The 23,860-nt window shown below is 49.4% G+C and overlaps 2 protein-coding genes across 5 annotated transcripts; both read right to left on the bottom strand.

The window, feature by feature from the left end:
• Nucleotides 1-4,900: 4,900 nt before the first annotated feature.
• ST6GALNAC6 (ST6 N-acetylgalactosaminide alpha-2,6-sialyltransferase 6) lies at nucleotides 4,901-11,453 on the bottom strand. Its single transcript, XM_025170669.2, has 6 exons — nucleotides 11,314-11,453; nucleotides 9,140-9,204; nucleotides 6,851-7,030; nucleotides 5,789-6,186; nucleotides 5,310-5,417; nucleotides 4,901-5,225 (listed from the first exon to the last, which is right to left on the bottom strand). Exons 2-6 carry the CDS (start codon nucleotides 9,152-9,154, stop codon nucleotides 5,036-5,038), a joined length of 891 nt encoding a protein of 296 aa, XP_025026437.1. The 5' UTR covers nucleotides 9,155-9,204; nucleotides 11,314-11,453; the 3' UTR covers nucleotides 4,901-5,035.
• Nucleotides 11,454-12,717: 1,264 nt separating this feature from the next.
• On the bottom strand, nucleotides 12,718-22,918 carry ST6GALNAC4 (ST6 N-acetylgalactosaminide alpha-2,6-sialyltransferase 4). Of its 4 annotated transcripts, none has more exons than XM_088146923.1 (7): nucleotides 22,781-22,918; nucleotides 20,637-20,701; nucleotides 19,001-19,186; nucleotides 18,117-18,529; nucleotides 17,411-17,518; nucleotides 15,131-16,982; nucleotides 12,718-12,813 (listed from the first exon to the last, which is right to left on the bottom strand). In XM_088146923.1, the coding sequence occupies exons 2-6, from the start codon at nucleotides 20,646-20,648 to the stop codon at nucleotides 16,793-16,795; spliced, it is 909 nt and encodes a 302-aa protein (XP_088003049.1). In that variant the 5' UTR covers nucleotides 20,649-20,701; nucleotides 22,781-22,918; the 3' UTR covers nucleotides 12,718-12,813; nucleotides 15,131-16,792. The 4 variants fall into 4 exon arrangements, with proteins under 4 accessions (XP_088003049.1, XP_088003048.1, XP_088003046.1 ...); XM_088146922.1 differs by having other exon boundaries at nucleotides 12,792-13,858; XM_088146920.1 differs by having other exon boundaries at nucleotides 12,792-13,861.
• Between the last annotated feature and the right edge of the window lie 942 nt (nucleotides 22,919-23,860).

Raw genomic sequence — 23,860 nt, forward strand, 5'->3', positions numbered from 1 at the left:
AAAATGGAATTGAATGAAGTAAATCCAAGGGACGAGGTACCTATCCTTCTGTTCACGCATTGCATTTATCCAAGCCAGGTCAAGACTTCGATAATTCTGTGTGTGTGTGTGTAGCCTAATGCGTGGTGTGCAAAACCAACCTGTTTAGTTGATGGTTCTGTGTATTGTACAAAACCCAAAATGGGTGAATTCAGGGCCCTAGATAGGTGTGTTTGTGAATACTGCCTCTGTGTATTTAATAATAATCTCCCCCCTCTTATGACACCCTAAAAATTAAACTTCCTTGAAGTTTCAGAAGCATTCTGGGGTCCGTTTACAAACGTCTGTGGGACATGGGTTCACCTGACAGGACGGGCATGCACGCACATCTCTGCATGTGGAAACTGAGCATGAAAGGAGCAAGAAATCTAGTTCAGCCTTTGTGACAGACGATGGTGATAATTACGTGCCATCAAGTCGTCGTTCGCTCTTAGCAATTCCACAGTCTCTCCATGATGATTTGTCCTGAGAGGGCAAAAAAATTGATTTTTTTTTTTTTGAACGTGCAAATCTGTCCCATCATAGAAGTTAAGGACTACATCGCTGGCTCAGTCATGTGCCCGGAAATGTGTTATAAAGCATCACAAGGTGCCTTGTGTGGCAAACTGCAATGAAGGCGCTCCATTCAAACTATCTGCTGTGGGTTTTCCCCTGCTTTTATATAGCTGTTGTTTGATTAAGAAAAGGAAGCCAGAAACACGTACAGCTTCAGAGCGCTGCTTTGTGGCCTGTGGGAATCGAGGGCCCAAGGACAGGTGCTCTGCAGTTTAAGAGTTCCGTTCCCAAGGTCTGTCCGTAAGTTGAATTTGTACGTAAGCTGGAACAGTATTATTGTATAATACCATATAAGTTGTATTGTGTAATGAACTTGAACCACTGTGTATTTAACTTGAATTTTGCCAAAAAAGGCTCCGTTCTTAACTATGGGTTGTCCGTAACCCAGGCGTTCTTAACCCAGGGATTACCTGTACCCAGGTTTGGATCACCTGGGGCTCAAAGGAGGCCCTTAAGGGAAGTGTCCAAGCTGGGCCTTAGTTTGCTGGCCAGAAGACCACAGCTAAAGGGGACCAGCTAAGAAACAAAACTAGGAAGGAAAATCTCTCTCTGCAGCCACGAGTGCTCCAAGAATTGTGCGCCTCCTTGGTTTGTAACAAATCTGTGTCCTAGAAAACTGTTGTCTGTTTCAGCCACCCAGGGAGACCCAGCAGTTAAAACGGGCCCTGGGGAAACCCAGCTTCAAATCCACCTTCAGTTCACTGGGTGACTCTGGGCCAATCATGATGTCCAAGCTACCTCCCAGGGTTGTCGTGGGGAAAAAAAATGGAGAACGATGCAGCATACTGTACATTGCGCCAGCAGAAAAGGTGAGATGTAAATCCAATGGCTTGTGGACCACCCCTTCGCTCCAGAATGTTTGAGCCCACGAACTTGATTAAAGTTTCTTTGCAAAGGTTGGCCAACAGGTTTTACATAACCTTGATTGTTTTTCCACGCAACAAACATGCTTTATTCTCCCCCCCCCCCCATTACCTACGCAAGTACTCTTGCGGGCATCATGAGAGGTGTTCCCTCTTGGGGGAGAGAGAATTGCCCAGTGCACGTTTTAGAAATAACTGGTTAACCCGGGTGGTGGGTGAGGCCCCAGAGCTGGAACATCCGTGCTGCAAAGAAGCATTCACGACCTGTCTTGGGATCTAGATGATTTATCCTATTTTGATCCAAGAACGGTTGAAATCGTACCGAAGTCTGGAATGCAAGTTCAACCTTTTCTTGTGTCTGTTTTTAGAAGACCCTGAAGGGGCAAACCCAAAGTCTGGGGGCTGGTGAGTTCTCATCACGCCCCTTTATTTTCCTCTCCAGAATTGGAGACTCTCCCACCTCAGTTCTCTCCGACTCCCGCACCCATAAAGGCTTTGCATGAAAGCTAGGGAATTAGCATTATGGCTCAACCACCCCGCATAAGGGCCAGGAAAGCATAGCCGCGCATGGAGAAATGCTGTCATGGCAACTGTGGCTTTATCTGCTGGCTTATGATAAGTGAGACTGAGCAGATTCGACCTGGCAAGGCAGTGTTTGGAATAGTTTATAACGCTGATGGATTAGACATTAACGGGGCCTTCAGCTCACCGCTCAGAGCTCGTAGGACCTTCCCCCGTGCTTCCTATCTCAGTTAAGTAATGCAGAAGTGGGCGACTCAGAGCCACTTGCACTCCCATTCCCATCCTCCCCAGCCAGCCTGGCAAGGATGGTGGGAGTTGTAGTCCAAACAGAGACTAATGGGCAGGGGGGAGAGTTATGGAGGCAATGGCTTAGCCCCACTCCCAGTACAACCGGGGGGTGGGGTTGGATCAATCATGGTCAATATCGATGCCAAAGTGGTTGGGGGGTTTCTGCTCTCTTCCAAGCTGTAGAGTTTGGAAGAAAAAAAAAAGTTTTAATCAACTTCTAATCCCTTTCAGAAATTGCTCATTAACTACCTCTAAGCTGTTAGAGACTTTTGGGAGGACAAGTTTGAAACGCTGAGTGATCCTGCCTTCAGTCCTGAACCAAAGAAAATTTTAATCATCAGCTTAAGAATTTAAAGAATGTGAAATGAACAGCCAATAGCTAAATAAGATTTTGATCTTAGAAAGTAATAAACGGACTAAGGGTCCAGATAAATTTGGAATATTGACTTTTATGATAAGATTTTGGAATTAACTATAAAAAAATAAATAGCTTCTTGTGGGAAACTGACTTATTTTGGCTATCCTGGCTACTGTTAAGTCGTAACAAAGATAAGTTACTTTATGATTGTAGAAACTGGACACTAGAAGGGACTAAAGATTCTAAACAGAAGGAAAAATACAAGCCTGTCCTTCATGTCAGACTTACAAAATGACCCAAAACGTCATAACATTGGAAATATTAAAGGAGATCTTTGAAGAATGGAGCCAGAAGTCAGTAACTAACCATTGTAAATTAATAATATATTAATAGTAAATTAATAGCTAATATCAACACTGTCAGTAATGATGTCTGCTTCTATGGATAGGCTGTGTCCAAAAGTAGTTAATGAAGGAATGACAGATTTTAGAATAAATTTTATCTCACAAGACAGAGAAAGGACTGAAAGTGGAACTGCAAATGACAGATCAAGAGAATGATTTGGAAAAGGATGCTCTACTGGAGCTATAAAAGAAACCGGCTGAAGTTTTAAAAATTAAAAGGGAAATACAAGAGAATGACCTGGAAAATGTTTTCTTACTGGATCGACAGAAGAGGCTTGCTGAAGCCTTGAAGAAATCTGTGCGATGGGATAAAGAAGAATTGAAGAGAAATCAAATCATGACAATATTTGATTCAAAGATTAAGACTGTTAGAAGTAAAAGGAAGGAATATAAAGTTGGTTTATTTGATCAAGGTTAAGATAAGACTTTTTTTTTTTTTTTTTTGCAAAGTTCTGGCAACCCTTTATGGACTTTTTGCAGACACCAAGATTGAAAAGTTGATGTTTTATGGATTTGCTTTTAGAGGGGATATGGGATGAAGAGATATCTATTTGTAATCTTATAGGGGATGAAGAGTTACTAAATTTGTTTATACTTGTGATGAAGGTTGGAAGTCACTTCTTTATATATTTCTTTTCTTTTCCTTTATTATATTCTTTCTTTTCTTTTTCTTCTTTCTTTCTCTTTTTTCCTGCACTTTTTATTCTTTTTTCTCTCCTCTTCTCTTTCTCTAAGTTTGGTTTGTATTCGTTTTTACTGTTGTCATCAAAATTCTGAATAAAAAAAAATATATTAAAAAAGGACACCTTTTTAGTCAAGTCAAACGTTTATTAAAAGTTTTGTTTTTGTTTTTAAAGTTGATTCATCAGACACATTAAATGTAACCGTAATAGTAATAACATCACAGGCCGGTAAATGTTTTGGATCGACCATTTCAGAATGAAAGACGGTGCAAAATCCAAACGTAGAAATCCTCATCGCCATCACTTTGGTACCAAATTTTGAGGAAGGGGCTCAAGAAAGGGAGGAGGGATTTTTTTTAACCTGGCTGTGCCGGCTAGGGCAATGGGTATTGTAATCCAACGGGTAAGTGGAAGGCACCGGGTTGGGAAACACGAGCCAAGAGCCAGGTTTTGCACGGGAGAAACAGACAGGGCTTGATGCAAAAGGAACAATTTTTTTGGATTTTTGGATGGAGATGAGGGAACTACGATGTAGTTTGGGGAGCTGGCAACTCCGAGACCAGGATTGTGGGACTCAATTCCCGAGCTCAGATGGATCGGCCGAACAAGGGAGGGCCATCTCCTTTCTCCCCCGCTGTTTCGTGGAGGAAGAAAAGATAGCACCACCATGCCAGCCTTCCTCTTCCTGATGCCCCTGGATTACAACTCCCATCAGCCCCAGCCACGGGGCAAGCACTGAGGGAGGTTTTGCCCAGCTGCCCCCTGTAAAAAATAAATGCCTTTGGAAGGGCTCAGCTCTTAACAAGTAGGTAAAGTGTGGCTAACCAGATAACCACAGCTCCCATCTTCCCTAGTCACAAGCAAGTTGGCTAGGGCTAATGGGAGTTGGAGTCCATAAGTCTCAGGAGAGCTACCCCCCCAGGATAAAGTCTCTGGCTGCTTGCAAAAGTTGAACAAAGCAGCTAAGAAGAACCAGAGGGAGGGAAAACTTATCTCGAAGAACTTACCAACTAGCGCCCCCCCAAGTTGTGCCAGGAACGCCCAGTTAGAAGCAACCTTGCTGGTGCTTGAGATGTGCTTTGAATCCACCCAGCTCTGGGTTTATCGGACTTCAAATTTCCCACAATGCCCCAAGGCACTGCTCTGGAGCATGACGGGAAACCTTACATGGCAGTGCAGGGAGCCATCCGGCCAGCACGGAAAAACCCAGTGGCAGCCCCACGCTTGTGAAGTCTGGCTGGAGACCGGCTGTGGACCTGCCAGGGTTGGGTGGCCGCGGGCTCCCGACTTGGCACTTGTACGGACTCTCGGCCCCCTCCTGCCCTAATCCCACTCCGGGTGGGAGAAAGTGATGTTGTAAAGGTTGGCCCATCTGGCAAAGACCCGTTTCTCGGTGATGAACCGGTGGTGGTTCCCTTTGTGGCTGCGCTCGTTGTGGATGTAGGTGGTGCATTCGTCCGGCCCCTTCGGTTCGTAATAGTGATAGGGCAGCCTGTGGGGAGGGGGCTTCTTGCTGTAGGGAGAGAGGCCGGGTGAGACCGAGAAACGGGATCCGCGCCCGGGAGAGCCAACCACGGGGAAGCGAGACGGGACTCACGTGCAGTAGCTGGGAGGCACCATCCCGTAAACGTGGAGCCTGTCGCACAGCTCGACGGCGATGACCATGGTGAACCACCCGGTGCTCAGCCACGACCGCGAGGTCAGTCTTGGGAGAGACGCCAAAGGAAAGAAATGGGAAACGGTTTTGAAGCTCCCTCTTGGGTCGTGAAGCGGTGGGCGCATGAAAAGGCAGGCGCTTCCGTAAGCCGCGGCTGGCTGCCTCCGGTGCCCAGGGTGGCTCGGCCGGTGGAGCAGTGGCATGCATTTCTCTAGCCGCTCTGGGCATCAGAGGGAGCCAACTGCAGCTCGCAAATGCCTTTCAATGACATTTAAAAAGTCAGATCCTCCCAATTTTTTTTTTTTTTTTTTTGCTCTTCTAGACCAGCGTTTCTCACCCTTGGCAACCTGAAGATGGGTGGACTTCAGCTCCCAGAATTCCCCAGCCAGTGTTTCGGCAACTCTGGCCTACAGGCTCACCTGTCCTTCCCCGTCTCTTTTCTGAACAAGTCGTCAAACTGTTTCATGCGCTTCGGAGAAGCCACGAAGGCCGTCATGTTGGGGAAACCCACGCTGACCCGCTCGATGATCTTGATCACGCTCTTCTGCATCTTGACGGGCGGACCCCAGAAAATCAGAACGGTCTCCAGGGTCTTGTTGACAAACTCCTGCGGCCTCTTCAGGACTCGGAAGGCGCTGGAATGGGCCACCACGCGGAAGGTCGTCTTGTTCCCCACATCCTCCGAGTACCCCGTGGTGGGAGCGTCGTTCATGCGAATGGTGCACTCTGACTGGTCAATGGTTTTGCCCAGTTTGCTCCCAAGAAGGTGGCTCGAACTGGTGATCAGCACACACTGGTTGCAGTGATGATCCAACGTCTGGGGGAGCAAGCAGCCAGGTTAGAACAGCGAGGGACCTGGTTGGGCTTAGACAACCAGGGAGGAGGAGGAAAAAAAGAAGAGGCAGAGGGAGAAGGAGGAGGAGATGGAGAAGAAGGAGAAGGAGAAGGAGAAGGAGAAGGAGAAGGAGAAGGAGAAGGAGAAGGAGAAGGAGAGGAAGTTGAAGAGGGAGAGGGGGAAGGGGAAGGGGAAGGGGAAGAGAAGGAGAGGAAGAGGAAGAGGAAGAGGGAGAAGAAGGAGTAGGAGGAGAAAGAAGGAGAAAAAGAAGACGAGGGAAGACAGGGAGGGGAAGGAGAAGAAGAGGGAAAGGGAGATGAATAAGAAGGAGGAGAAGAAAAGGAGCAGAAGAAAGCAATTCGGCCATCTCGCCATGTCACTTCGAAATGCAGATTTCGGAAGCGTGTCTCCAAAAGCTGCCCTGTGTTCGAAAGCCACAGTCCTTGCCTGCAGAAAACCAGATCCTCAGCGAATCCCTCGGGGGCCGTGCGCTTAGATGCCTCGTGGGGGAAATCTCTCTGGCTTGGCTGGAGCTCAGGAGCCCTCCCTGAAGTTGACCCACAGGCGGTTCGGGCCAGAGCCGAGGAGGGTCCCTTCCGCGCGTGCCGGAGCGGATGGCGGAACCCCCCCCGGCGGCTCCCCCTACCTTGTTTCCGGAGACGGGGAGGTACTCGCTCTTCACGCCCCACTTCTTGAGGCTGGAGGGTAGCTGGGGCTTGGCTTGGGAAGCGGAGTAGCGGAAGGCTTCGTTTCGGCCGTTGGAGTTGTAGATGATGAGCAACATGACCACGGCGAACAGGACCACCAGGACCACCGCGGGTGGGCTCTGCGGGTGCAGACAGGGAGCGAGAGGGGAAGGGGCCCGGTGCTCAGCGAGGACGGCAAGGCCCCCGGCTCAGTGCAGACCTCCCCGCCGCCCTGGCCCTGCTGCTTCCCCATTAATTTTGCAAACTTGGCTTGGCGTCAATTGAGGAGGCTGAAATTCACCGGAAACTGACCAGGCCTTCCACTAAAAACTGGATGGCACTAGGAAAACTACAGGGAGGGGCCTCCCCCCCCACCCCTCCGCCGTGCAGGACTCCGAGGCCCATAAAAGCTGGAAGAGCCCTCCCTCCCTCCCTGCCTTGCAGGCTGGATCAGGCCTGCAACCCTTGCAACGGTGCAAACGAAAAAATAAAGTTGCGCGCAGCAGGTGGTCTGAATTTTGCAAGAAAATGGACCTATTTGGCCCTGGGCAGGTGGACATTCCCCCTCCTTGGGATCTGGGGAGGGGGCGCCACTAAAAATCTTACCTTCCAAGAAAAGCTGAGGGGAGCTAAGGCTCTTTTCACCCTTCTGACCCCACCAAGGCACTTCCAGTTCATGGCTATTCTCCCTTTTTATTATTTGCATTTCCCTCTTCGCTGGGGCTCCCGCCCTCCTCCTCTCCCCCTTCTCTGTCACTCCCCCTTCCCTTCTTTCTCCCTGGAGAGAAGAGCTGGACTCCAAGCCCCATCATCCCCACCCAGCAGGGCCTTGGGGGCATTCGTGATCACAAATCCTTTTGGCCGGATTCAAGGGGGGAAAAAAAAGACGAAAAGGGGTTATTTTTTTTTTCTCCTTCAATCATTTCTGAATCTCCTGCTGGGGAGCTTTCAAGCTGAACAGCTGCAAAATAAGATGAATAAAACATGCGTCGAGAATCTTTTCTTTTTTGCCTGCTTCGAGACGACCATTTGCTCTTCTGGAAAATGGTCCTTGGTAGCCCACGATTTTGCCCAAGCCATGGCGGAGAATCATAAACATTCGTTTTTAGTTTTAGGGATCAACAGACCGCATTGGACTGGATGTTTTTACGCCATTCATTCTGTTTCTAATTTGCCCAAGAGCAAGAATTCCCCGGACGGATGTTGAAAGGATAAAATTAAAACAAAAAATTAAAAAAGGAACGTGCATCAATCATTCAAAGGAATCAAAATGAAAATAATATCCAAAATCAAAGAAAGGACACAAATGAAAAAAAAGGGCAATGCTGCGCTCCCTCCCCTTTTCTAAATAAAGCCTAAAAATCTAAAATACTTGCAGAAATCCATCATGTTTTGCCCTGGAAACTTTTCTGCGTTTGCTCCCGAGGGCAAAATTGATAAAATTATAAAATGGTTTTATGGGGGGGGGGGGGTTGTAAATGTTTTGCATCGTGATGTGATGAAACTCTGAGGTTAAGGTGTGTTAAGAAAGCAGGCTGTGGTCTCTGCCGAAAACCTTTCCCCCACGGATTCTTTCTCTGCCTCTTTAGGGACTAGTCACATGCCTTGACTTTAAAAAAAAAAAAAATCCACACCAACTTTTTTCACTGAAAGTTTTGCCAAATCTTCCCTTCCTCCTCAAAAATGTCTCTCACCCCTTTTCTGTGCAACTTCCTCCCATTATCCTAGCAATCCGAGAACAGCTGACCTAGAGAAAACGGTTAATGTATTTTCCTTTAAACGCTTCGTGCACATCAAGTTAATTATTTAGAACAATGAGCCTCCGGATAATTGAGCAAAGGAACTTGCGCAATAGCTAGAGGAGGAAGCCTGCGTGCAGAATCCAGGGTTCACTACAATCAAGCAACGATTTTGCATATAAACTAGGCCTGCATCAGCTTTATGCTCCTGTGGATCGTGGGCAGCAATGATCTGACGCCCCGGGGAGCGGCTGGGGAGGGCCTTTCCCATTGCCCTCTCTCTCTCTCACATGCAAACCGTCCTTTCCTCCCACCCTTTCCGAAAACCCAGATATCCTTCGCTCAGATGCATTTTGCAGAATCTGGCGATGGAAAGGATTTACCCCCGTTTGCACCATCTGCCCCATTTAAACCCCACAGCCAGGAACGTGGGCCTTGGGACACGGAGGAGGATCTGCGTGTGTCCTCACAAACAGGCCAGGGACCCCCCTCCCGGTCCCCCGTTCCTACCTTGCGGTTTTTCATCGCGGTATCCGAGGTTCAGGTTGGAAACTCAGTCACCGTAACCTGAGCGCCTGTATAAAAGTCAAAGAAACAAAAGTCACCTTTGTAGCCCCCAGCTGGCCCCCACTTTTCACGCCCAGCAAACTTCGGATCACTCCAGCATAAGGAGAGAAAACCAGCAAACTGAAACAGGGAAGATCTGAAAGGACGGAGGAAGAACACATCTCCACAACATCTCGCTTCGTCTGTATCCAAGGCGCACCATGCTTTAAGGGCGCACGGGGTGGGCTGCGAGCTTCGCCCCAAGGGGCTGCAAACCCAGGACAAGTCTGAGCCGAGGGCTTCAAGATGTGGGAAGGAGCAAAATCAAGACTGATGTCTTTATTGTTCACAACGAGAAGCTTTGGAAGGAAAATATGTGCCGTGGCCTTTATTAAAACGTTGGGAGTACAGTTTTTAGCCTGTTGGGTCGTTCCCACGCTGGTTGTGTGGGTTGCTGGGTTTTGAACAGGGGGACGCCTGCAACGAGCAGCCGCAGAACACATCGGCCGAGGGGGCTTTTTTTTTCAGAGGGGAAGAAGAAGGGGGCAAAACTGAAAATGGCCACATACGATTCCTGCTGCGAGATTACGATAGCCCCCAAAATGGAGAGACTGCTATACCCACAACGGTTGGTGAAGAAGATGGAGCAAATATGGCAAAATGATTTATTTTACTTATTACATTTGTCCCCCGCCCATCTCCCCCCAAAATTAACTTGTTTGCTTAGTGGAAGATCAACTATTACATTTATGGGTGACTGGAAACCCCTTAGGCACCCCCTTTTTTTTGCTGGAAAAAGAGAAAAATGAATTTGTGATCAATGTGTTTGACGATTAGAAAGGGTAGACTATGGAAAGAAGGAAATTACGAAGTAACATGACAGAGAGATGGTGAAATATAAAAGCATTTATTACTGTTATTAAAAAGATTAGGGGCTGTCCGGCCAGCCAGGACTAACAATACGAAGCATTGTTTCAGAGCAGGACACCAAGTTATGATGTTAACCTCAGGCAAATCCCAAATACTTTATCGAAAAGTACGTAAAAGATTTGCAGTTTTGCTCAGAAACAGGCATCTTCCTCCTCACTTTCTGAGATCCAAGGGGAGGCTGGGATCCTTCTGAATTTTGGCATTCCCGACCTGAGTTTTCATTTCAAAGTCTGTTAAGAGAGTCTCTCCCCTGCAGCAACTGGAAAAATACACTCATTTACCCTGAAGGGACGGAGGAAGTATGGAAAGAAACACAGAGCTGGTAGGGAGGGGAGAATCCAGCAGACAGAATTAGCTCTGTAGGAAAACTTTGCTGACTCGGTTTCCCTAGGCGATCGGGAAACGAACCGATCGAACAAGAAATAGAAGTGTCATTTTCATAAATAAATAAAATAAGAGAGAAGCCCTTCTCCCTGGATTTAAGGGGACAAGCGAGTGTATTTCCCCACTTTTCTACAAAGGCCAAATGGGGCTGGAGATATTTTTCATTTTTTAAAAGAAATAATCATTTATGACATCTCTACGGAGTCTTTCCTGCAAGACTTCAAGGGTTGAAGCACTTCACCGCAACCCCAGGGTGTTTTCACTCCCACTCTGCAGGTCCCTCTGAAAAAAAACCCCTCCTTTTTGTAAGCTGGTACAGTAAAATCTCAATTCCAGCAGTTTTATGCCTCCAGAAGGCTTAAGATCTAATATTTTAGTCGCATCCCGAAACTCCGTACCGTTCTTTTTCCTTGCAACAGGATGGAAACCAAAGCAGAATTTGAGGTCATCCAGAGGGACCCCCCAAAAGTTGGGGGGAGGGCAGGGGGTGTGCAGGAGGGGTTGACCCTCCTCCCTGCAGACATTGACCCCCGACCCTGCAGACACCCCAACTTTTTGTCAAGATGGGGGCCACAACCACGTGATCCAAACCCTGACCTTTTTTACGCGCATCGCGATGCCCATCAAAAACGAGCATCGCTTTCATCGCACGGTTGGGGTGCCATCTCAGCCTTTCGGGCCCTGCCCCACGGATACCCCAGCATATTTTGCTCTTAGAGGGAGCCACTGGAACATCTGTGCATGCCCAACGTCCCCCTTGACCTACTGCAACGAGTGGAAAGGAAAAGCAAGGCTTTGGAGGAAGAGGAGAAGCCCCTGTTTACCATGGCAAGACGTCTCTTTGGAATGAAAGCGGGGGCAGAGCGGGGAGGGCCTTTTCCTTCGTGTCGAGTCGTCAGACGGCGCCATTTCCGACTTCCGGACCTGTCTTCCATGTGGGTGGGTTTCTTCTGTCCTCACATCACTGCTGAGATTCAGAGAGAGAATTGGCAAGCTGCTGTCCCACGGAGCGCTGTTGAATCACCACCCGGCTCACCGGTGGGATCGTAAAAAGAGCGATGCGTTTATGGCAGGCTCTTCTCACCGGTCTGCTGAACTTTATCTCAACCAGACCCGCCTTGTCTGGCGGGTCAAGCAGGCACTTGAAGAGGAGAATGCTTAATTTGGCTCAAGGGGAGCGGAACATCCGACGGGGCCCAAGGCCAAGCTGCAAAATATCCCCCCCTCCTCGCTGCCACCCAGATTCCATCTTGGGCAAACGGCTGGCTTTCTCAGATGGGGAGGGCATCTAGCCCTTCAACCTGTCCATAAATGCCAAGGCAGCTCTGTTTTCACAGATGCCGCCGAAATGCCGGGCAATGACCCAAAGGGGTTAAGTCCCAACCCAAAGAGACAGATCTGGGGAAGGGAGCCTTCCAGCTGCAGCAAGAGACATGGAGCACTGTACCCCCATCACTGGGAAATGCCTCCCCCCAAAGAGTGGTAGCCGAGACTCCCTTCCCCACCCGACCCAACTGACTTCATCAACCCAGCCTCCCGCCCTTGCGTTTGCGAATCTGTGCCTCCGTTTCCCTCCGGAATTCCTATGCCTTCGAGGCTTTTTCCTCTTTTAAAGGCTTCTTCAGCTGGAAAGCTTGCCCCTTACTCCTGGCCTGGCCACCCCCCACCCCCCTCCACCGCTCAATCTTTTCCCACTCCCATGCTTAGAAAACTGGGGGATAAAATCGTTCTGACGCTTCCAGCTCCAAGAGGAAAATGAGATGGGGGACGCGGATGCCTGGATCTGTTTGGGAGCAGGCTTCCCCCAGCGGCGTTTTCCCCTTCCTTCCCCACAAAAGCCCAGCCTTCTTCACAAGGCCTGGGTCCGGCCAACTCACCCGCTTGTCCGACAGCCCAGTTCCAGGGAACGGAGGGGCAAATAGGGCAAAGGCTAAGGCTGCATTTTGGGTTTTCTGGCACGGCCGGTTTCTCCGGAGGGACGCCTTGTCCCCAGGCTAGCTCCAAATTCCAGGAGGCAGAGGGGTGGCGGGGTCCTCTCGGAGATTCCTCCGAAGGCTGGAGTCCGTTTTAAGGGCAGTGCATCTCCGAGGCTGTAGAACCGCTGGAATCCAGCAGGCGCCGGAAAATCTGGAAACTGGTTTCTGGGTCCTAGTGTGTGTCTTTTCCCCCTGCGTCCCACCTCCTGTCTCTCTCCTCCTCCTCCTCCTGCTGTGCCCTGATCCAATTTCAGCTGCTTTGGAAAAAAAGGCACAAGACAGGCCTTCGGAGGGACGGTGACGTGCCGTGGAGAGGGTCCATCTGTTCCCAGCCGTTTGGCGCCTTTCCTGTTTTGAGCAAATGATTCTCGTCTTGGCTGACGCAGTGGGGATGAATGAACACCGAACCAGCCCAAACAGGCGATCAAGCCCTGGCCTCCGAAGTCACAACAAGCCACGTTGTCTTCGCCCAGCATGCAAGAGTCCTGAATTCACCCTTTTCTGGATCTGTGCAACCCGTTTGGCCATGTGTTAAGGAAACGGGATGGGTTTGTTCAACATGCTAAAGGCGAGGGGAACCCCCCCCCCTTTGCTAACACTAAGCAAACTTGTGCAATGCAGCCTCCAGATCTTGATCTAATCTGGGTAATGGGTTGTGTGAACGGAACTCCACTGCCTTGGACTGAACCAAGATTCTTGGTTCATTTGCCCTGAATTGTCAAATCTCCCTGTACACGGACCACCACCCTCAAACAATGAAAATGGGACTTTCTGCATGCAATAACTGAATCTTTCACCCCAAACTGATAAAGTAATACTCTAGTCCTCATAGTTTATAATAAGGGGCTAATTCAAGCTGTATCAAGCATGCCTATTGCATCCATACGATGTGGAAATCTTGCATCTTGTGCCAAGCTATGTTTTAACCATGGTTGGTTGAATAAATCACAGCAAGTTGGGTTCGCATCACACTCTGAGACATAAAACCATGGTTTATAAACTAATGGCAAGGTTTGGGCAACTCACTAGCCCTGAACAGAATGACGTGCAGGATGATGGTTCAGTGGGTGAAGGAAGATCTCTTCTTGGTCTTCTGGCCAACTCTCACATGTCAATCTCTAGGGTAGGGTAGGGATTTGCAGCTGGTTTGTCTCCTTCCAAGGGCCACCAAAGCAGTCTGCAAGGGACAAAGATCTCCAGGGCACCCAGGAAAAGTGTTGGATTAACACCCCTGAGCAGCAGAGCTGGATTTTGAGAGACTTACGTGTGGGTGCATCATTTCCAGAAACTGCAAAATGCAATTATCCTGGGCTACTAAAACTACAAGATCACCCTAAAGCTGAAATGCTCCAATATCTGGGCCTTGTTGAACTTTCTGGCGATGCAGGAATCACTGCTGGAAAAATATTGGAGACATTTAGGAAGAAGCCCGTCGCTCCATTGAAAGGGTATTTGGTAAACCCATTCCCCCTGGCTCCTCTCCGCTCCAAATTCAGTTGCTATAGTAACCCTACATCACTTCTTGTAGATCTCTGCGCCGGTTGAAATAGGCTTACAAAGGGTAATGCTGGGATTTTTTAAAAAAAGCAACGGCATTTATAGCCCACACTTTGAAACAGGCACGCACAAACAGTATTGTTTAAAAAATTGCCTTGGTCCAGAAAGCCCAAACAGGAGATATATGGGCGGCATTGTTGGGAGGGCAAATTTTCCCTTCCTTAGGTTGACCACACAGCGTGATCCAAATTCCCTGCAAATTCCACATTTCAGATGCAAAAGGAATGCATTGTTTTGCCTGTCCTCAACCCCCAACAAATGGGGGCTTGTTCCCATCCTGCTGACTCAGCAAACCCAAAAGTTTGATTCCATTTTTTCCCCCCAACCTGAAGCGAGTAAGCGAACCAGCTTCATAATTTCCTGCTTGGGGAGAAAAAAAGCCCTTTAACCTCCTCAGCACCCTCCCCCTGCAGATAGCTACAAAGAAGTTGGGGAGCTCATGGTGGGGACTGTAACTCAAAAGTAGTCAAGGATAATGGGAGGTGTGATCCAGAAAGCTCTAGGTCCCTTACCCCATCAAACATGTGACCAACATCTCCTCTTCCCCCAACCCTTCACAGCCAAAGACTTCCTTTTTCAGCAAGAATTATAACATTTCCACCCCCAGTCCTCCAGCATAACATTTACACGCTTAACTGGGCTTGGAGTTTCCCCTAATTTAAATTCCAATATTTTTGACAGCTGTCTGTATTTTTCTCTGCTTGATAGAAAAGGGGAATGATCTAAAGCGAACAATTATGCATATTAAAGGCGAATCAGATCAAATTTGCTTCCGCTGACTAAACAAGCAGAAAAAAATGGACATCAAGCTGAGATGGGGGTGCCCAAGCAAGAGGCTTGGGGGGGGTCTCTGCCCCCTCAAATCTCTCTTTCATTCCCTTGCCTGATTTATCCAGATTATGTGATCTGAGTTGGATCTTTGCTTTTCATTTCGTTTGTGTTTCCAGAGACATACTTACTCAGAGTGGTTCATGCCTATCGGTGCCAGTTTCTAAGGGATATCTTGGCTCTCTTTTTGATTGGCAACTATTCAGATCTTGCAAAAAGGAGGAGGAGGAGGAGGAGGAGGAGGAGGAGGAGGAGGAGGAATTGGACTAGAATAACCTACCTTTGGGTCAAGTCCAGAAAACTGCAGCAAGGCCAGGTTCTTGGCGAAAAAAGCACTTCCAAACTGAAATCACGGCATACGAGCCAGCAACGGTTCAGTAAATGGGAAAACAGAAGGTCATGTTTATTTCTGCCCCAGAAACTGCCCAAAACAACTGGAGTACAACCGGATTTGCACAAACAGCCCTGCAAAACTTTGGCGCAAATGTTTATTGGTTTGGCACTGATCCAAAGGTATTCATGATTGATGCCAGCCAAAAATGGTAGGAGGGAAACTGAGGAAACCGTTGAGTGGGCAAGGCACACAGGGGTGTGCAAACACACACAGAGTAGGACCCATTATGAAATCCAACAGACGTTCAGACTGTTTGCCAAGAGAGAATCGAACAGGGATGGGCAACCACGGGGATCCGGGTCCCCGTCCCTTAAAGAAACCCCATTGGGCCTGCTCCTGAGATCCCGTAGCTGCTGTTGTGCAACTTCAGGAAAAGGTGTTTGATTTCATGGAAGGTGGTTCACACCAACCCCCTCCCCGAATCCATATCACTGCAAAGGCGATCGTCAATTTTGGGGGGGAAGCTGAATCTCAGGAATGGCCTCTTACAGCGGGTACATCTCTGGCGCTAATGACCATTTTGAAAGCAGGAAGAGGAATGTGGCTCCTCTGGGGTCCAGCTAGACCAAGGCAGTTATATCCAGTTTTTTTTTCCCCCAGCTTTTGATTTGTTTTCCTAAGGACTGATTCTTTTGCAGGCGCCTCGGCTAAATTTCATCCAGTATTTTTCCACCCAGGTCTTCAACCCATCAAGGGCATTTGTCCACGTTGTTTCTGAGATTGAGCTAACCCACCCAAGTTCAGGGTCATCTGCAGATTTGGAAAGCGTTCCCGTTTCATCCAAACTAGGAATGAAAATGAGCATTTGGGTGGTTAAGAGAGATCTCATCCAGATGCTCCCCCTCTGGGCTCAGGAGAGGGGCAAGGAGACATCTACGTGAGGATACAACCATGGGAAAAGACACATCAGATCTGCTGAAGCTGTAAACAAGCTACTGTAAACTGGTTTAGTTAAAGTGCTGGACCGTCAAAGTCAATTTACATCTTTTATGTACCAGATCTCCATCTGGGCAGACCTTTGGACTAGGTGGCCTTCAAGGTTTCTTTCAACCCTTGCCTTCTCTGATCCTGCCAAATAAATGCAAACCTTACCAAACTAGAAGAGGGCAGGAGAGACTGAAGGAGGGGGACAATTCTCCCAAGGCATTAGTTGTTCTGCCCTTAAGTTTCAGGGAACGTTGGCAACACGAAATATCAAAAGGGTTTGTGTCACTTTCTTCTGAATCCAACAATCCAGAATGTGCACCACAGGGGAAACCAGGTTTACAGCATCAAACCCTGGGCCTCAACTTCTGAAGAAAACATTTCCTTTTCCTGTGCAAGGATAATAATACACCACTGGGCACACAGGAAATTAAGAGCGAGAGAGAGAGAATCTGTGGTCTCTCAATAGAAGTTAAAAATAGGTGGCCAGCAGAAGAGGATGAGAGATGTTCTGCTCATGGATGCGTCTCTCAGGGCGAGTTTTCCAACCTTCTGCAACAACAGGATTTCTCCAGCCCCCACCAAATGGCTAAGGGTCAACAGGCCAGCCGCAACCAGCAACTTCTACCCATCGGACCACGACGGGTGAGTGAAGACAATGTTCCTTTTCTTGGCCCAGTGTGAAAAGACAGCCTTCTCGGTGATGAAGCGGTGCCCGCCCCGGGCAGCTCGTTCGTGAGCCAGATACATCCTGCATTCGTCCAGTCGCCCCTTCTCAAAATAGTGGTAAGGAACAGGAGGCTGGTTCTTGTCTCTGCCAATCAAAGGAGCCAAGTTTAAACAACTATATATAGCCTGTGAAGAGCCGACACGCAATGATTACATCCACGTTTCACTGGCAGGAAAGGCAGCCTCAAATAACCGACCATTATAAAATCAAAAGATTGATTCAGGCCACGGGAAGAAAGGGGGTTTCCTTTCTAATCATGACCTGGGGGAGGGGAGACCCCTTTGATATGGCAGCCCCATCTGTTTGCCTTCTGGGAAATGGGTGTTTTGTGGCTCAGCTGTGGCACTGTTTTGGGAGAAGGCCCCCAAGATGCTCTCCACATCCCCACCCTGGCCACTGGGCCTCAAAGCGTAGCCCCCCAAGATTTAAGGGATAAAAAGGAGGATGACAGCCCTGATCAACTCTGCTCCATTTGCTTTGCAGCCCAGGAAGAACGCCTCCAAATTACGTACTTGCAATAGTTCTCGCTGACCATCCCGAAGACAAAGATCTGCTCGCACAACTCCATAGCCAAAACCATGGTGAACCAGCCTGTGCTGAGAAAGGAACCGGATTTCATCCTGCAGGTTGGAAAGAGAAGATATCGTGGTTCGATCCAGGTGGAACAAAGAAAAGCCCTGCCAACTCCTGGCTGAGTTTGCTTATGGGGCTAAGCTCTGGTTTGTTTAATCAGAGTCGGTTGAAGAAGGCTGCCATCGCCTGGGCAAATGAAGAAGGGACTGTGGAGACACGGCGTGGGGTTTACAAAGTGCAAGTGGGTTCACGCAAGCTCACCATGCACGGTATAGAGCAGTGTGTGAGCTCAATGTCATTGGGCTATATGGACCGGTGGTTTCACGGGGCATTTGAGACCCCCCGGTCTATCAATGTAGTCCCTGGAGAAATTGGTGCAGGGTCCATCCACCATGAAATTACAAAGAAGTGCATCATTTGCTCAGAAAGACCTCTCATTTTGCAACAGCCGAGCTCCAGCTGTCTCCATTGCTCAACATTTTGAGTGCCTTTGCCCTCGCTCCTACCTGGTCTCTGCTAACCACTCAACTCACTCCAAGCTTTCAACCGGGGCCACCAAGAATAAACCCGAGAACTTCAGCATACGGAGCACACGCTTTACCGCTGCACCACATTCCCTCCCTGGTGAGGGTGGATTCTTCTCACCTATTCTTTCCCGTCTCCACTTGGAAGAGTTCATCACAGTGGGCCATCATCTGTTCGGTGAGAGTATAGAGACGCAAAGCTGGGTACATCTCCTTGACCTTCAGAAGCGTCCGATAGACTAAGCCGATCTTCTCCCGGCTCATCAGCCGGGGAGGTCCCCAGATGATGTAGGTGGTGTCGCAGGATTGCTTGAAGAAATAGCTCTGATTGCGTAGGAGCAAAGGGATGCTGGTGTGAGAGACCACACGAAGGGTGCTCCTGCTGCCCACATCTTCCTCGTATCCCTGGGTCGGCGCCTGGTTCATTCGCAGAACGCACTCCTTTGCGTCTATCTCTTTCCCGGAACGGGAACCCAACATCTGTCCAGAACTGGACACCACGGCACATTGACGACACGGCACTTGAGCCAGTGGCTAACCAGAAGGAAGAGAATTAGAAGAAGCTTGGAGAACAGCCCACTAGGTGAACGTTGGGGAGGGGGATTCTTCTGCAATGAGGCTCCCTGCAGAACATTTCATTTTACGTATATCCCAAAGGGAGATGTAGCCCAGAGAGGTAAAACCATTCGCCCTTTCAACTCAGAGAAAAATTTTCTTCCCTTCACTCTGAACTGGCTTTACTAAGTCAATTCTAAATGGGTATCTCATGCTATAACCACTGATCTTCAAATTTGTTCTGGCTGGGTCTTGCCAAAAGAAGTTCTACTGTGCTTGGCTACACAAAAGCACTCCACCACACAAGCTTTTAATGCAGTCCTTCTTGCCATCCATTTGTACCAGTCCAAGATTTGTATCTTGGTACCAGTCCAAGATTTAGCTGCAGAAGGTCCCTGGGCAACATCCCACCCCAACTGCCTTTCTTCCTGTTCTTGAGGTCGGACTCACCTTTCCATCGGGAACGCTGATGTAACCCTCAAACTGGGCAGCTCCAAAGCCCCGTGCCAGCTTGCCCTCCTTTTCTTCCCTAGGCTGGCAGCTGAGCCAACACGGGGAAACGCAAAGTTGTGGACATAGCAGGAAGTAGAGGACGCAGCAGGCACACAGCACAATTAGAGTGAAGAACAGGCGAGGCTGGAAAACAGAGAAAGATGTGTGGATAACCAGACAGATAACCAGAGACAAGCAGGACTCAACTGAACAGAGAGAAGGTCTAGGTTGCTCAGTCCCCACCAGGTAGACCAGACCAGGGAAGCCTAAATTATCTTTATTGAAATTTGCTCTTGGAACAGAATCTTGCAGATCTGATTGTGATGACCTTCCTCTCCCTTCTTGTACTCATGTGAATTAGGGTTGGCTTGGAGCTGCTTCCAAGCGTTATCTCACTAAATTCTAGACTTAAAAAATGTTTCGGCCCCTTTTGCTCCTGCCTATCTCCCTCCAGGTCATCTTCCTGACTTTCTACCCCATTCCAGGAAGGTAGACTGTTCTTGAATGAGGAGAAACTCAGATCTGTTTGAACGTCAAGCCCCACCTAGCTGGGAAAGATCATGGAAACCAGAATCCCCCAGGCTTCAGGAAGGAGATCTTAATACTGTACTAGCATTAGGGATAAATCCAGAATCTTGGAAAGCGCAAAAGGGATTCCAAAGCCTCATTTATTAGTGAGTTCATTGGGTTGGAATATGGTGAGCCTTTTCTTCCTAGCTTTCTCGCCATGTGGGTTGAGTTGCTGTTCACGAGCTAAGCTGCCCGAAGATTCTCCTCCTATCTCTGGATTCAATTTGGCTAATCTCTCTTCTGCAGCCTCTCACACCCAATACGCCACTTTGAGACATGGCCAAGCATATTTATTAGAACTTACGGAGAAGGTTCTCCTTCTCCTTCTCCTTCTTCTTTTTCAAATAAAGCTTTTACTGGAAACTGTCTTACATCATTTCCCCCCAATCCCCCAGTGTGAGGTGTGACGAATTTCCCAGAGAAGGGGATTTTACACTTAAGATTGTTCCAAGAAGCAAAGAGAGCAACTCCTTTTTTGACGCTGCAAAGGGCCCACCATCTTTCAGGTCTAATTTTAATCCAACCACGGTGCCTTGCTACTACCGCCAGACTCAGAAGCTCCCTCCCATTAGCTTAAATCCTAGCTAGGCCAAACCAACCTAGATCCAGCTGAGACTTTTGAGAGTATTTGACCTATTTTTTAGCAAGGAAGTAGAATGTTGCCCACTTCAGATATAATTGGAACTTACTGGAAAGCAGACACACGTACATGTGTGGGCATGCACATTACATTAGTGTAAGGGATCTCTTGGCCCAAGGTGTGAAGTGTTCATGCCATCTGCTTGATTCCCATCCTAAAGCTGATGTTTTGGGGTTTAAGCAGATCTTGAGCGTGTCTACGATGCCATAACCGGTTTATATCCCCATGTGATTTGATCTGCCCCAGGTGGCCCAAAATCTCAGAGGACCTGAAGACAGTGGGAGGAATGAAACTTGGTGTTTAATCACTTTGGTCACATTTGAAATTATAACGGGAGCACAACTTCTGGAGATCTCTGGCGACTGCAGAGCCATTGATACTTACAAGCACCTGCATCGTTTAAGGAGTTTTCAGCCATGTATCTGTCTTGGACTCCTGGGACAAACGCCCTGCAAAGAGACAGACCAGGGGGTCATTCCAGAAGCTAGTTCTCCGTGAGGTCAGCAGCAGCGCGGATCCATTTTCTCAAGCCAGAAGTGGCATCTGTAGAAACTGGATAGACGACACCGGCGTTTCTCAAGCTTAACTATGAGACCTTTGCAGAGCAGGACAGGAGATGTTCTCAGACTAACTGTGCTGGATCACATCTATGCCCTGACGCAGCCTTTGCCACAAGGATTGACCCACAGCCTATCCCCACACACTGTCTTTCCTTCCTTTAATTTCCAGGAATGACCGAGAGTTTGAACCCTGGGAAAGAAGGCAACCCCCTTCCCCCCCCCCCATCATCCCCTTACTTCCTTCATTCCAAGCTAAAATCTTCATTTTTTGATGATTACAGTCCTTCCTTGCTAGGGAATTTGGGTTGCTCCCCCCCTCCCCCCTTTCCTAGCTCTGTAATATCTGTATGGTATCATGGCCAAAGATTTGTTATTAGGACGTTTCACCGATAACTTTATTCTCAACTTCCCTCCAGATGATGCCCAGCGTAGAATCCATCTTTTTTCCATAGAAGAGATTATTAAACCCCACATTCAGCAGACCAGAGAGACTGCTTTAGGGACAGCCTTTGAGACGGATCTTTTGGTTAGGAAAGCAGCAGCAGGGCGGCTGAGGATGATGGGAGTTGCAGTAGCTGAACCCACAGGGCACTGCTGGTTGGGAGGCAGTAACAGACCGTCAAGCAGAGCAGATCAACTTCTCTTTTTAAAGAGAGGAGGAAAAATGAATACACTGACGACTCTCTTTTCTACCATGAGGCTTCCAGCAATGGTAAATATATATATATATATATATATATATATATATATATATATATAAAATTTAGAAATTTAAGCTGTCAAAGATTTTGGTGTGCTGAACGAGTCCCCAAAGTTAGGAGTTTTGCTTTTTTTTAGGCAATAAAAGAATGGACTGATTTGAGCCAAGGAAATCTATCATCTGCAGTGAATTCGGTAAACACCGTTCAGGATTAGCCAGCCAGAGTAAGGCTTGGTTCTGGTTTCACAACCCTCTCATTCCGAAACTAGTTTTCTTAGCTAGTTGTAGATTTCATCACAACATCATGAGCTCCGTTGTGACTAAGTAACAACGAGAGAGAGAAAGAGGAAACTATTTTCCTTCACTGTTTTTCTGCCTTGGTAACCAGGTTAGGTCAACCTAACTGCTGGTTAATAGGCGCAGCGGGCCAATGGTCACATAAAGATTTCTAACTTCACTTTAACTCTGGACCCAGATTTGGTCCATTCTGGGCTAGCGAACCAGCCACGTTTCTGCAGGGGTTAAACCCTGACTCCCAGCAGCACCCCCCAGCAGACATCAACATCTGGCAGGCCGCGGGGTGTCCATGGCTGTTTGCAAGGGCTGGATTGCAACACTGCCTTAAGAGCACAGCCAGCGATTAGCACCTCCATTCAAGTCGACAGGAACGGTTTTGGCCCCCCGCCCCCCGCCAAAACCCCGCAAGGAATCCACCGAGCAAGGAAGGGCCCATCGTGCAACCACCTGGAATCTATGCCGACCTGCGAATGGCTCAGGGGCGGGCGGGCAGAGGAGCGAGGAAGGACGCTCTGCACATGCCCCGGAGTCTCCTCCGATCTTCTAGAAGAGGAGAGAGAGGCGGGGAAAAGAGATCCCCCTCCCTGAGACTCTCGCAGGATGGGAGGGGGAAGAGAGACCCTCCAAATCTGCTCCAAGTCATTCCTAGCGAGCTGTTGTTGGCCAACGCCGGGCTGGGCACGGAAGCGGGCAGGGCAGGCGGGGGCAGCGGGAGCCTGTGCCAAGGGAAGGAGGGCGCCAGGGGGACGCGCAGCGGCGCCCCGGGGAGGAGAGCGGGGAGGCGGCGGCGGCGGGCAGCCTCTTGCCTGCCGTGCGCGCCCCGGAGGGACCCGAAGTGCCAAGGGCGCGCCCTGGGAAAAGCCGAGGCGCGCAAGAGGGAGACAGAGGCCGTCTCTCCGCCCTCCTGGAGGGCCCCCGGGGAGCTCTCGCGGCGCCCGGCAGGCGGGCCTCGCTTGCCAGCAGGCACCTACCAGCCTCGGTCAAGAGGACCCGCAGCATCGCACGTCCGCCTCTCCAAACGCGCCCAGCGCTGGCGGCCCGCTAGTCCCGGGCTGGCCGCGGCACGACCCGTTTAAGAGCTCTGCGAAGCAGCGGAGGCTCCGCCCCGGGCCCCCCACGCCCCACCCACCGCCCGCCAGCGCCCCCGTGCCTGTCGGGAGGCGGCTCCGGGCTCCAGCCTCTGCGGGCGAGGCGGCCAAGGGCGGGCGCGGAGAACCGCGGCAGGAGGGCGTCCCGGGCAATCGCCTGCGGGGTCCGCGATGCGCCCTCTCCACGCGCGCCCTGGAGGGCTTTTTCTCCCTCCGGGGCTGGAGGAAGCATCGAGGCAGGGTTGGTTAGGCTCTTACGGCTGCTGGGAACGAGAGCGAGCCGTGGCTTGTGCAACTACCAGCACACCGCGCATTAAACGAAAGGAAGGAAAGGTTCGTTTCGCCTCGCTTGCCTCCGCGCGCATGATGTGCTTCAACCCGCGCTTCCTGGTGCTGAATCGGTGGGCCCAGTTCACACAAGACGCTAAGCTGGGGCGGGGCTGGCTCGCTCGCAGTCCAGGGTGCCCTGCAAGTCCACATGGGCATGCTTGCTCCCACCCCAGCAGCAGAACTAAGTTCTCTGCTTATGTCCACGAATTTCTTTCCAAGGCAGCAAAACTGGAGAAGACCAGGGGAGGGCGCCAAAGAGATCGGTTTCCCATGTTGCTTGGCTGCCCTCATGTGGCCATCCAGGGTGTGCATCGTAAACTACTAGCCCTAGACTTTCAGGGGCCTTGGACTACAGTTCCCCAAATCCTGTGTCATAGTTGGGTCATCTGGCAGCGATGGCCATCAAAGTCCAAGGCGTTGGTGGGCACCCTATTGGTTGCCTGGTTTTAGGTGACACATGGGTTGGGTTTACCCAACATGCAGAGTTTGGTTGGGATGAACTTAAATGAACCCATAGCTGTCATTCCAAAGAGCAGCTACAGTGAAAACAGGACACTAGGACTCACTTTCTTCTGGAGATGTTTCCTCAAACTTCTCTTCCTTTCATGCTTGGTCTTTATGCACACAGACACC

The sequence above is a fragment of the Python bivittatus genome, unplaced genomic scaffold (assembly GCF_059951505.1).
Source record: "Python bivittatus isolate LINGU-HERP-01145 unplaced genomic scaffold, Pbiv_v1 ctg000160_np1212, whole genome shotgun sequence".
Lineage (NCBI taxonomy): Eukaryota > Metazoa > Chordata > Lepidosauria > Squamata > Pythonidae > Python > Python bivittatus.

Coding starts and splice junctions, on each gene's coding strand:
- ST6GALNAC6 (XM_025170669.2), bottom strand. Junction 5,418..5,788: donor AAAGAGACGGGGAAGGACAG/GTGAGCCTGTAG, acceptor GTCTCTCCCAAG/ACTGACCTCGCGGTCGTGGC. Junction 5,226..5,309: donor GTGCCTCCCAGCTACTGCAC/GTGAGTCCCGTC, acceptor CTCTCCCTACAG/CAAGAAGCCCCCTCCCCACA.
- ST6GALNAC4 (XM_088146923.1), bottom strand. Junction 18,530..19,000: donor TCAGCGTTCCCGATGGAAAG/GTGAGTCCGACC, acceptor CCTTCTGGTTAG/CCACTGGCTCAAGTGCCGTG. Junction 17,519..18,116: donor GTGGAGACGGGAAAGAATAG/GTGAGAAGAATC, acceptor TCCAACCTGCAG/GATGAAATCCGGTTCCTTTC.